Here is a 10830-nt window from a genome sequence, read left to right as displayed (position 1 = left end):
TTTTTTCTTGAGATAGAGTCTTGCTCTGTCAACCAGGCTGGAATGCAGTGGCGCGATCTCGGCTCACTGCAAGCTCCGCCTCCCCGGTTCACACCATTCTCCTGCCTCAGCCTCCCGAGTAGCTAGGTCTACAGGCACCCGCCACCATGCCTGGCTAATTTTTTTGTATTTTTTAAATAGAGACGGGGTTTCACCGTGTTAGCCAGGATGATCTCGATCTCCTGACCTCGTGATCCGCCCGCCTCAGCCTCCCAAAGTGCTGGGATTACAGGCGTGAGCCACCACGCCCAGCCCCAATTTCTATAATATTAAGAGGATAATTTATGAAGTCAAGCTACTAATTTCCATGTGTTGCTGTAACATCCTCTTATTATTTCATGCATTAATTTGTATTAGACTATATTTATTTGTATTTATCTGTAGTTGATCTTTGAATTTTGCCATACTAGGTTCCTTGAACTGTATTTAAAAACAGTTATTGCAGAGCTACTTTCTCTCAAGGAACAGTTTGTAGTTGAAGTTCATTTTCCTCATCAAGGACTTTGTATCAAGGGAATTGTAGAAGGTGGCCCTTGGTAAACTTCTCAAACACTGTTCCTACAAAGATGTATATTCACTTAAAATAATGAAATACTCTTTCAAGTTAATAGAATTTTGAAGCAGAAAAGGCAAACCTCAAATCTCCTTTTTTTTTTTCTTTTTCTTGAGACAGTCTTGCTCTGTCACCTAGGCTGGAGTGCAGTGGCGCAGTCACAGCTCACTGCAACCTCCATCTCCCTGTTCAAGCAATTCTCCTGCCTCAGCCTCCCGAGTAACTAGGAATACAGGTGTGTGGCACCATACCCAGCTAATTTTTGTATTTTTAGTAGAGATGGGGTTTCACCATGTTAGCCAGGCTGGTCTTGAACTCCTGACCTCAAGTGATCTGCCTGCCTCGGCCTTCCAAAGTGCTGGGATTACAGGTGTGAGCCACCTGCCCAGCCTCAAATCTCTTTTTAAATCTGAAGAAACTGAGACCAAGAAACGTGGTTTGCTTAAAGTTACACATAGTATGTTAGTGGAAGATCCAGGAATAAAACTATTTTTCCCCTTTAAAAATTCTGTGGTGGCTCACACTTGTAATCCCAGCACTTTGGGAGGCTGCGGTGGGTGGATCATGAGATCAGGAGATTGAGACCATCCTGGTTAACACGGTGAAACCCTGTCTCTACTAAAAATACAAAAAATTAGCCAGGCATGGTGGCAGGCGCCTATAGTCCCAGCCACCCAGGAGGCTGAAGCAGGAGAATGGTGTGAACCCGGGAGGCGGAGCTTGCAGTGAGCCGAGATCACGCCACTGCACTCCAGCCTGGATGACAGAGTGAGACTCCATCTCAAAAAAAAAAAAAAAAAAGAAAGAAAAATTCTGCCAAGTGATATATATGGATTATATAAGGAACCCTATTGCAATACATATCTGTACTACAACTCTATGGCATTACTAATTGGTCATAAATAAACTGGCTTTTTTAAAGAATGTAAGTAAATAATTTGTCATGATTTTGTTTTTATCTTACTGAAATTTGAAAGTGCTTTAGTTTTTATTTGAACAATGCATTTCTTTAACATGTTATGCAGGGCCCTTCTAGCCCAATCCAGAGCTGTGCCATGGCAGAGACAAGAGAAGAGGAGACGGTGTCAGCAGAAGCCTCTGGGTTCTCAGACTTGAGTGACTCAGAATTCCTGGAGTTTCTGGACCTAGAAGATGCCCAAGAGTCACATGCTTTAGTTAACATGCCTGGCCCATCTTCTGAATCCCTTGGGAAGGATGACAAACCCATAAACTTACAAAACTGGAAAAGAGGATTGGATATCTTATCACCCATGGAGAGATTCCACCTTAAATATCTGTATGTCACTGACCTGGCTACTCAGAACTGGTGTGAACTGCAAACAGCATATGGGAAGGAGCTTCCTGGTTTTTTGGCACCTGAGAAGGCAGCTGTTTTGGACACTGGTGCCAGCATACACCTAGCTAGAGAACTAGAACTTCATGATCTTGTGACTGTCCCAGTCACCACTAAAGAAGATGCTTGGGCAATTAAGTTTCTGAATATACTTTTGATGATTCCTACCCTGCAGTCAGAAGGGCATATCAGAGAGTTTCCTGTGTTTGGGGAAGTGGAGGGTGTACTTCTTGTTGGAGTAATTGATGAGCTACACTATACAGCCAAGGGGGAACTGGAACTGGTGGAACTCAAGACACGCAGGCGCCCTATGCTCCCTCTGGAAGCTCAGAAAAAGAAAGACTGTTTTCAAGTCAGCCTATACAAATACATCTTTGATGCCATGGTACAAGGAAAAGTGACCCCTGCTAGCTTAATCCACCACACGAAGTTGTGTCCAGAAAAGCCACTCGGGCTATCAGTGCTGAGGCATGCCCAGAAAGGAGGTTTCTCTGTGAAATCTTTGGGTGACCTCATGGAACTGGTCTTCTTGTCTCTAACACTGTCAGACCTCCCAGTTATTGATATCTTGAAGATTGAGTATATCCACCAAGAGACTGCCACAGTGCTGGGTACTGAGATTGTAGCCTTTGAAGAGAAGGAGGTGAGAGCCAAGGTGCAGCATTATATGGCCTACTGGATGGGCCACCGAGAGCCCCAGGGAGTCGATGTGGAGGAGGCTTGGAAGTGCCGGACATGTGCATATGCAGACATTTGTGAGTGGAGAAAGGGCAGTGGAGTACTCAGCTCTACACTGGGGCCCCAAGCCAAAAAAGCCAAATGAATAGAAGGTATGCTTTCAAGAATGTCGATCCTTCCTGCTCCTGTTGTACCTAAGCATAAGAGGCCCAGTCTCTGAGCTTGGCTTTTATGGACAGTGTTCTTATTTTGTTTCTTTTTTTATTTCCACAACCTCTAACCACATTCAGTCCAGGACCAAGGCTCAGGGATGAGTGGGAGAGATGGGTTATACTACCCTGGAGCTTCACCATGGTTGCCTAAGAAGACAGATGCTCATCATGGCTGGAATGAAGGTATCCTTCAGTAAACATTGCTTTCTTAAGAAAATTCTTCAGTTTCTGATAAGTCATCCCTATTTTTATCTTGATCAAGGCTTTCTACAGTTACATAATACAATGAAATGCTGTCCGGGACAGTTGAACTGATGATTTTTTCATAATTGCAGTCCTTCAAAGATGGCCACCATACATAGTTGTGTACATGTTATTCCAAGCCTTTAAATACATACATAAACATATTTTTGAATCAGAATGAACAGACCAAAACATAAACGTAATAAATATTCTCAAAGAGACAAGGAAAGATGAAGTAGAAACAGGAAGTCATAAAAAGTGAAAATATTAGATATGAAAAACATACTACATGGCTGGGTGCAGTGGCACATGCCTGTAATCCCAGCACTTTGGGAAGCTGAGGTAGATGGATCACCTGAGGTCAGGAGTTCAAGACCAGCCTGACCAATATGGTGAAAGCCCATCTCTACTAAAAATACAAAAATTAGCCAGGGCTGGTGGTGTGCACCTGTAGTCCCAGCTACTTGGGAGGCTGAGACAGGAGAATAGCTTGAACCGGGTAGGCAGAAGTTACAGTGAGCTGAGATCACACCGCTGCACTCCAGCCTGGGCAACAGAGTGAGACTCTGTCTTTAATAATAATAATACATGAAGTAACATGTAACATTCACATATTACAGTCCAGCAGTAGCATTCCTGGGTATATGCTGTAAGAAACATACATGTACAATAGAAAATGTGAACATGAATATACTTTGTGGCAGTTTCACAATAGCAGAAGCCTAGAAGCTACCCAGGTGCCCATAATCAGAAGAGTGGATAATGTACAGTAGCCAAAACAAATGAGCTACAGTGACATAAAACAATATGGATGAATATTAGCAGCACAACATTAGGTGAAAAAAGTCCTAAAAATTACATATAGCATGATACCCTTTTTATAAGGTGAAAAATAACATTTAAAGGAAAATGTAAAGGTAGTGGAGAGGAATCCCAATGCATCTTAGAAGGCAGTGGAGCTCTTAACTACAAACATCATCAAAGAAGCTGGAGGAAGGAATGATACAGATGTCACCTGGAAGATAAGGACTTGTTTGTGGCGACACTACTGGAGAATTTGCAGAAGTCACTGCATGGGGAGGGCAATTGGCAGGGGTAGAGTTTCTGTATTAACTGGAACGTTAAGAGCCAACTGAACATGGTGAATGTTGTATGATTCCATGCTATACATGAGCTGGTAAATCCTGGACATCTGTAGAAGATAAGGTAGGTTGTCTCTGGAGGCCCTTCTTAACTACACATACTCTTCTTATGGACCCTGAAATCTTATGATGACTTTTTACTGAGTGACTGTTATGGCCAGGCACTGTACTAAGCACATTGTAATTAAATCTGTATCCATTATCTCCAGCGAGGGAACTGAGACCTAGAAGGGTTATATAATTTTCCTAGCTGGGTGTAGTAGCTCACACCTGTAATCTTAGTACTTTGGGAGGGCAAGGTATGAAGATCACTTGAGGACAGAAGTTAAAGACCAGCCTGGGCAACATAGCAAGACCCCATCTCAAAAAAAAAAAAAAATCCAGGCATGGTGGTACATGCCTGTAGTCCTAGCTACTTGGTAGGCTGAGGCAGGAGGATCACTTGAACCCAAGAATTCAAGGTTACAGTGAGCTATGATCATGCTACTGCAAAAAAATAAAAAAATTTTAAAAAAGTTTCCAGGATTCCACTTTTTGAAAGTGGTAGACTCCAGCCTAGATATGTCTGACTGCAGTGCTTATGTTCTTAATCATTATGCTATAAAAGTTTTCTTGTTGAACCTCCTGGACTGTATGTTATTATAGGCCCTAGTAAGTTTAGAGTTAAATTGGGAGCATAGTAAGCTGTACCTTGTGGGATAAACAGTATTAAGCTAATAGTCTTCAAGAAAAGAACTTGCTCAAGTTCTATAGCATCATCTTAGTTATACCAGAAGTTTTAAGAACAGGAAAAAGGGACAGGCGCAGTGGCTCGCCTGTAATCCCAGCACTTTGGGAGGCTGAGGTGGGTGAATCACCTGAGGTCAGGAGTTGAAGACCAGCCTGGCCAACATGGTGAAACCCCATCTCTACTAAAATACAAAATTAGCTGGGTGTGGTGGTGCACACCTGTAATCCAAGCTACTCAGGAGGCTGAGGCAGGAGAATCACTTGAACCCAGAAGGCAGAAGTTGCAGTGAGCCCAGATCACACCACTGTACTCCAGCCTGGGCAACAGAGTAAAACTGTCTCAAAAAGGAAAAAGAAAATTTGTTTTCAGATACTGATATTATTGAGAATTCAGTAATTCTTTGAGACTTCAAATCCTTATTTTAAGTTAACATCTTCTGGTTATAACCTTAGGGTTTCTCATAAGTTGAGACATCTTTAGTTGGGACCACCCCAGGATCACTGCTTATGAATGTTTGTGCTCCCTCAAATTAGTATGTTGAAATCCAAACCCTCAATATGGTAGTATTAAGAGGTGGGCCTTTGGGAGGTGATTAGGTAATGAGGGAACAGCCCTCATGAATGGGATTGGTGCCCTTATAAAAGAGTTCTGAGGGAACTCTTCAGTCTTTCCATGATGTGAGGACACAGTGAGAAGGTGCCCCCAAGACTATGAGAAATACATTTTTGTTGTTTATAAGCCACTCAGTTTGTGGTGTTTTGTTACAGCATCTCGAATGACTAAGACAATCACTGATGCTGTTTTCTATAACAAATACCTTCCTGTTTCAGCCTTCGCATGTCTAATAATGTCATCTCTCCCTTATGAATTCTGCCTAACATGTCTGAACTCCAAATTACAGCCCTGGTGGATGTTTGTTTAGTGAGTGGATAAAAGAGATGTCACAACAAAGCTATTTCTTGATTTTTAAAAAATTGTTTTCTGGGCCAGGAAATGAGTTGAATACCTTAATTGGGATTAGGATCAATTGTTTATAATAGAAATCACCAAAACAATAGTGGTTAAACAAAATAGAAGTGTATTTCTCACTTAAAAGAAGCCTAACTATAGTTAGTCCAGGACTGGTGTGGCACCCTATGATGTCAAGAGCCCAGATTCCTTCCCTCTTGTTTCTCTGACATAAATGTGTATCTTCTTCATAGTCCAAAATGGCTGGCCAAAATCCAGTCCCCATTACACATTCAGCATAAAGTTGGAATAGCAGAAAGGCACCCCTTTAAGGACACTTTAAAAATGTGTACTACTACTTTCACTTAGAGCCCACTGGCCAAAATTTGGCCACCTCATCATAGCTAACTGCAAGAAAGGTTGGGATGTGTAGTTTTTATTCTCAGCAAGCATATGCCCTGACCAAAACTAAATTCTATGACTGCAAGAAAAGGGAGAATGGAGAGAGGATTTGGAGAAAATGGCAGTGTAGAAAGCACCAGAAATCTGTCTCCCAGCCTAGACAGCAGCTGCATTGGCAGAATCTATCTGATGTAACTATTTTGGAATCTGGAGTCTATTGAAATTTTGCAACTTCCGGGGAAGATGATAAATTGTAGTTAATTTTGGTCAATTTCAACTCTTAGGACAGTAGTAACTACCAGTTCCTCACCCCTCAGTCCTATGGCTACAGCTGTGCACATATTTCTGGAGCAGTTTGCATACAGCTTGAGTTTTTCCTCCTTCATTTTTCTTTTAACCCCCTTTGGGAGCAAGACATTGAAGACTAGGACATTCAAAAGCAACTGCATATATGGGGAAACTAGAAAATCACCATGTATGCTGAGGGGAGGTGCAGAATTAAAAAAGGCCTGAGTAGAAAAGTTTATATTTCATGCAGATTCTTGGGACAGACACAGCCTAAACAATGAAATAAAATAGAAACCCTGAGGAATGGGGAAAATCTGATATCCAGAGTTACCACATTAGATTAAAATGTCTAGTTTTTGGCCGGGCATGGTGGCTCACTCCTGTAATCCCAGTGCTTTGGGAGGCCAAGGTAGGTGGGTTGCTTGAGGTCAGGAGTTCAAGACCAGCCTGGTCAACATGGCAAAACCGTGTCTCTACTAAAAATACAAAAATTAGTGGGGCATGGTGGTTCTGAGGTTTTGGGACTCGGACTGGCTTCCTCAGCTTGCAGACGGCCTATCTTGGGACTTTACCTTTTGATCGTCAATACTCCTTCATAAACTCCCCTTCATATGTACATCTATCCTGTTCTGTCCCTCTGGAGAACCCTGACTAATACACTGGATGACAGCACATCTGTTTACAGCATGGATGACTGACTATTTTAAGTCCACTGTTGAGAACTGCTCAGAAAAAAAGATTCCTTTCAAACTTACTGCTCATTGATAGTATATCCATTCATCCAAGAGTTCTGATGGAGATACATAAGGAGATTAGTGTTTTCATGCCTTCTAACACAACATCCACTCTGCAGCCCATGGATCAAGGAGTCATTTTTAATTTCAAGTGTTGTTATTTAAGAAATACATTTCATAAGGCTGTAGCTGCCATAGATAGAGATTCCTCTGATGGATTTGGGCAAAGTAAATTGAAACCCTGAAAAGGAGTCGTCATTTTAGATGCCATTAAGAATGTTGATATTTTGTGACTCGCCTGTAATCCCAGCACTTTGGGAGGCCGAGGGGGGTGGATCACGAGGTCAGGAGATTGAGACCATCCTGGCTAACACGGTGAAACCCCATCTCTACTAAAAATACAAAAAGTTAGCCAGGCGTGGTGGCGGGCTCCTGTAATCCCAGCTAATTGGGAGGCTGAGGCAGAAGAATGGCGTGAACCCGGGAGGCGGGGCTTGCAGTGAGCCAAGCACTGCAACCGGGGCGACAGAGCGAGACTCTGTCTCAAGAAAAAAAAAGTGTTACCTTATCTTCAATTTTTGCAAAAGTTTAAGAACTGGTATTGCTTCTTCTTTAAATGTTTGGTAGAATGAACTAAAAAACAGCATTCTTAAAAAAGAGTGTTGAGATTTTAACCTCCAACCAAGACAACTAGAATTAGAAGTGGAGCCTGAAGATGTGACTGAATTGCTATAGTCTCATGATAAAACTTGAACAGATAAGGAGTTGCTTCTTATGGATGAGCAAATAAAGTGGTTTCTTGAGATGGAATCTGCTTCTGGTGAAGATGCTGTGAATATTGTTGAAATGGCAACAAAGGATTTACAATATTACACAAACTGAGCTGATAAAGCACTGGCAAGTTTTGAGAAGACCAACTCAAATTTTGAAAAAAGTTCTATGGGGGTAAAGTGCTATCAAACGGCACTGCATATTGCATGCTACAGAGAAATTTTTTTTTTTTTTTTTGACATGGAGTTTCGCTCCTGTTGCCCAGGCTAGAGTGCAGTCACAGCTCACTTCACTGCAACCTCTGCATCCCCAGTTCTAGCGATTCTCCTGCCTCAGTCTCCTGAGCAGCTGGGATTACAGGCATGTGCACCACACCCAGCTAATTTTGTATTTTTAGTAAAGATGGGGTTTCCTCATTGTGGCCAGGCGTGTCTCAAACTCCTGACCTCAGGTGATCCACCCACCTTGGCCTCCCAAAGTGCTGAGATAACAGGCGTGAGCCACTGCGCCTGGCCTGAGAAATCTTTGTGAAGGGAAGAGTCAATCAATGGGACAATCTTCATTGTTGTCTTATTTTAAGAAATTGCAAGGCTGAGCATAGTGACTCATGCCTATAATCCCAGAACTTTGGGAGGCCAAGGTAGGAGGATCACTTGAGGCCAGTAGTTCACAACTAGCCTGGGAAACATAATGAGACGCTGTCTGTACAAAAATTTAAAAATTAGATAGGTGTGGTGGTGGGCACCTCTCGTCCTAGCTACTAGGAAGGCTGAGGGGGAGGATTGCTTGAGCCCAGAAGTTTGAGGCTGTAGTGAGCAATGATTATGCCACTGCCCTCTAGCACCTGGTTGACAGAGTGAGACCCACCTTTAAAAAAAAAAAAATCAACAACAACTTAACTTTACAACTAAAGGAACTAGAAAAAGAAGAACGAGGCCAGGTGCAGGGGCTCACGCCTGTAATCTTACCACTTTGAGATTGTGAAGGTAGGAGCATCACTTGAAGCTAGTATTTCAAAACTCACCTGGGCAACCAAGCAAGACCCTGTCTCTACAAAAAATTCAAAAATTAACCAGGCATGGTGGTTTATGCCTATAGTCCTAGCTACTCAGGTGGCTGAGGCAGGAGGATCACTTGAGCCCAGGAGTTGCAGACAGTGAGCTATGATCATGCCACTGCACTCCACCTAATCAACAGAGTGAGACCCCATCTCCCAAATAAATACTCAACCCAAAGTTATCAGAAGGAAGGAAATAATGAAAATGAGAGCAGAGATAAACAAAATAATGAATAGAAAATAGAGAAAATCAATGAAACAAAAAGTTGGTTCTTCAACCAAATACTTGCATAAGTGTATGCCAACAAATTGGATAAACTAAATGAAATGGACAAAATACTAGCAACATAAACATGCTAAGACTAGGACTAAATCATGAAGAAAGGGAAAATCTGGATAGACCTATATGTCAAAGCCATTTCATTGCATCTTGGTTACTTTCACAAGTCTGGTTAGATGGAACACACACAGAGCAAGTTAAATGCAGTGAATTTGTTACTTACAGTTAGACATCAAGAGACAACAAGCCTAGGATTCAGGACAAGCCATCTGAAAGACTCAGGAAAGCTACCCAGGGTGGGTGGAGGCCTGTGTGTCATGTCCCATGTGCACTGCACCTGAGAGACCCCAGAAAGCTGCCCACTCCCTGGGTTTTATTTTTTATTTATTTTTGAGACACGGTCTCTCTCTGTCTCCTAGGCTGGAGTCCAGTGGTGCAATCTCGGGTCACTGCAACCTCTGCCTGCTGGGTTCAAGTGATTTTCATGCCTCAGCCTCCCGAGCACCTGGGATTACAAGCACCCGCCATGACACCTGGCTAATTTTTGTATTTTTAGTAGAGACGGGGTTTCACCGTGTTGGTCAGGCTGGTCTCGAACTCCTGACCTCAAGTGATCTGCCCCCCTCGGCCTCCCAAAGTACTGGGATTACAGGCATGAGCCACCGTGCCTGGCTCCTCTGGGTTTTATACCATGGGAACTATGGGAACAACATGACAGAGTGGGCTAAAGTGTTAAAGGGCATCCTGTTTCTATGGGGGACAGGAAGAGAGCCTGGGCTCTTCCACCCATCTCCTTTATCTTGGAATGTTGCATTCCCAGCATATTCCACACTTAATTTTTTTTTTTTTTCTGAGATGGAGTCTCACTCTGTCACCCAGGCTGGAGTGCAATGGCACGATCTCGCCTCACTGCAACTTCTCCCTCCTGGGTTCAAGTGATTCTCCCACCTCAACCTCCTGAGTAGCTGGGATTATAGGCACCCGCCATGATGTCTGGCTAATTTTTATATATTTGTAGAGATGGAGTTTCACTGTGTTGGCCAGGCTGGTCTTGAACTCCTGACCTCAGGTGATCCATCTGCCTCGGCCTTCCAAACTGTTGGGATTACAGGTGTGAGCCACCTTGCCTTGCGGCTACACTTATTCTTAAGAAATAAGAATGAGTGAGAAAGAGGAGAGAACTAGGTTGCTCCAAGGCCACCCAGAAAATTGTCCTGTGCTATTAACTAATAATGAGATTGAGTCAGAAATCAAAAATCTTTGACAAAAGCCCAAGACCTGATGGCTTCACTAGTTAATTCTACCACACATTTAAAGAAGAAGCAATACCAGTTCTCAAACTCTTGCAAAAAATTGAAGATAAGGTAACACTTTTTTTTTTTTTTTTTTTTTTTTTTTT

At 42.7% G+C, this 10830-nt stretch overlaps 1 protein-coding gene across 9 annotated transcripts in view; it reads left to right on the top strand.

The window, feature by feature from the left end:
- Nucleotides 1–3652, top strand: part of EXO5 (exonuclease 5) — an 8296-nt gene extending 4644 nt beyond the window's left edge. For 5 of the 9 annotated variants that reach the window (XM_017873309.1, XM_017873305.1, XM_017873308.1 and 2 more), the window contains one exon: nt 1618–3151. In XM_017873309.1, the coding sequence (XP_017728798.1) occupies nt 1648–2769 (1122 nt within the window). In that variant the 5' untranslated portion in view covers nt 1618–1647 and the 3' untranslated portion in view covers nt 2770–3151. Of the gene's footprint in view, nt 1–1617 lie in introns of all 9 variants that reach the window. The other 4 variants (XM_017873304.1, XM_017873303.1, XM_017873307.1 and 1 more) reach the window with 1 other exon arrangement.
- The last annotated feature ends 7178 nt before the right edge of the window (nt 3653–10830 follow it).

This window comes from Rhinopithecus bieti, unplaced genomic scaffold, assembly GCF_001698545.2.
Source record: "Rhinopithecus bieti isolate Rb0 unplaced genomic scaffold, ASM169854v2 scaffold_6907, whole genome shotgun sequence".
Taxonomy (NCBI): domain Eukaryota; kingdom Metazoa; phylum Chordata; class Mammalia; order Primates; family Cercopithecidae; genus Rhinopithecus; species Rhinopithecus bieti.
Note: the sequence above shows the minus strand (reverse complement) of the source record. Positions and strands in the feature narration are given on the sequence as shown.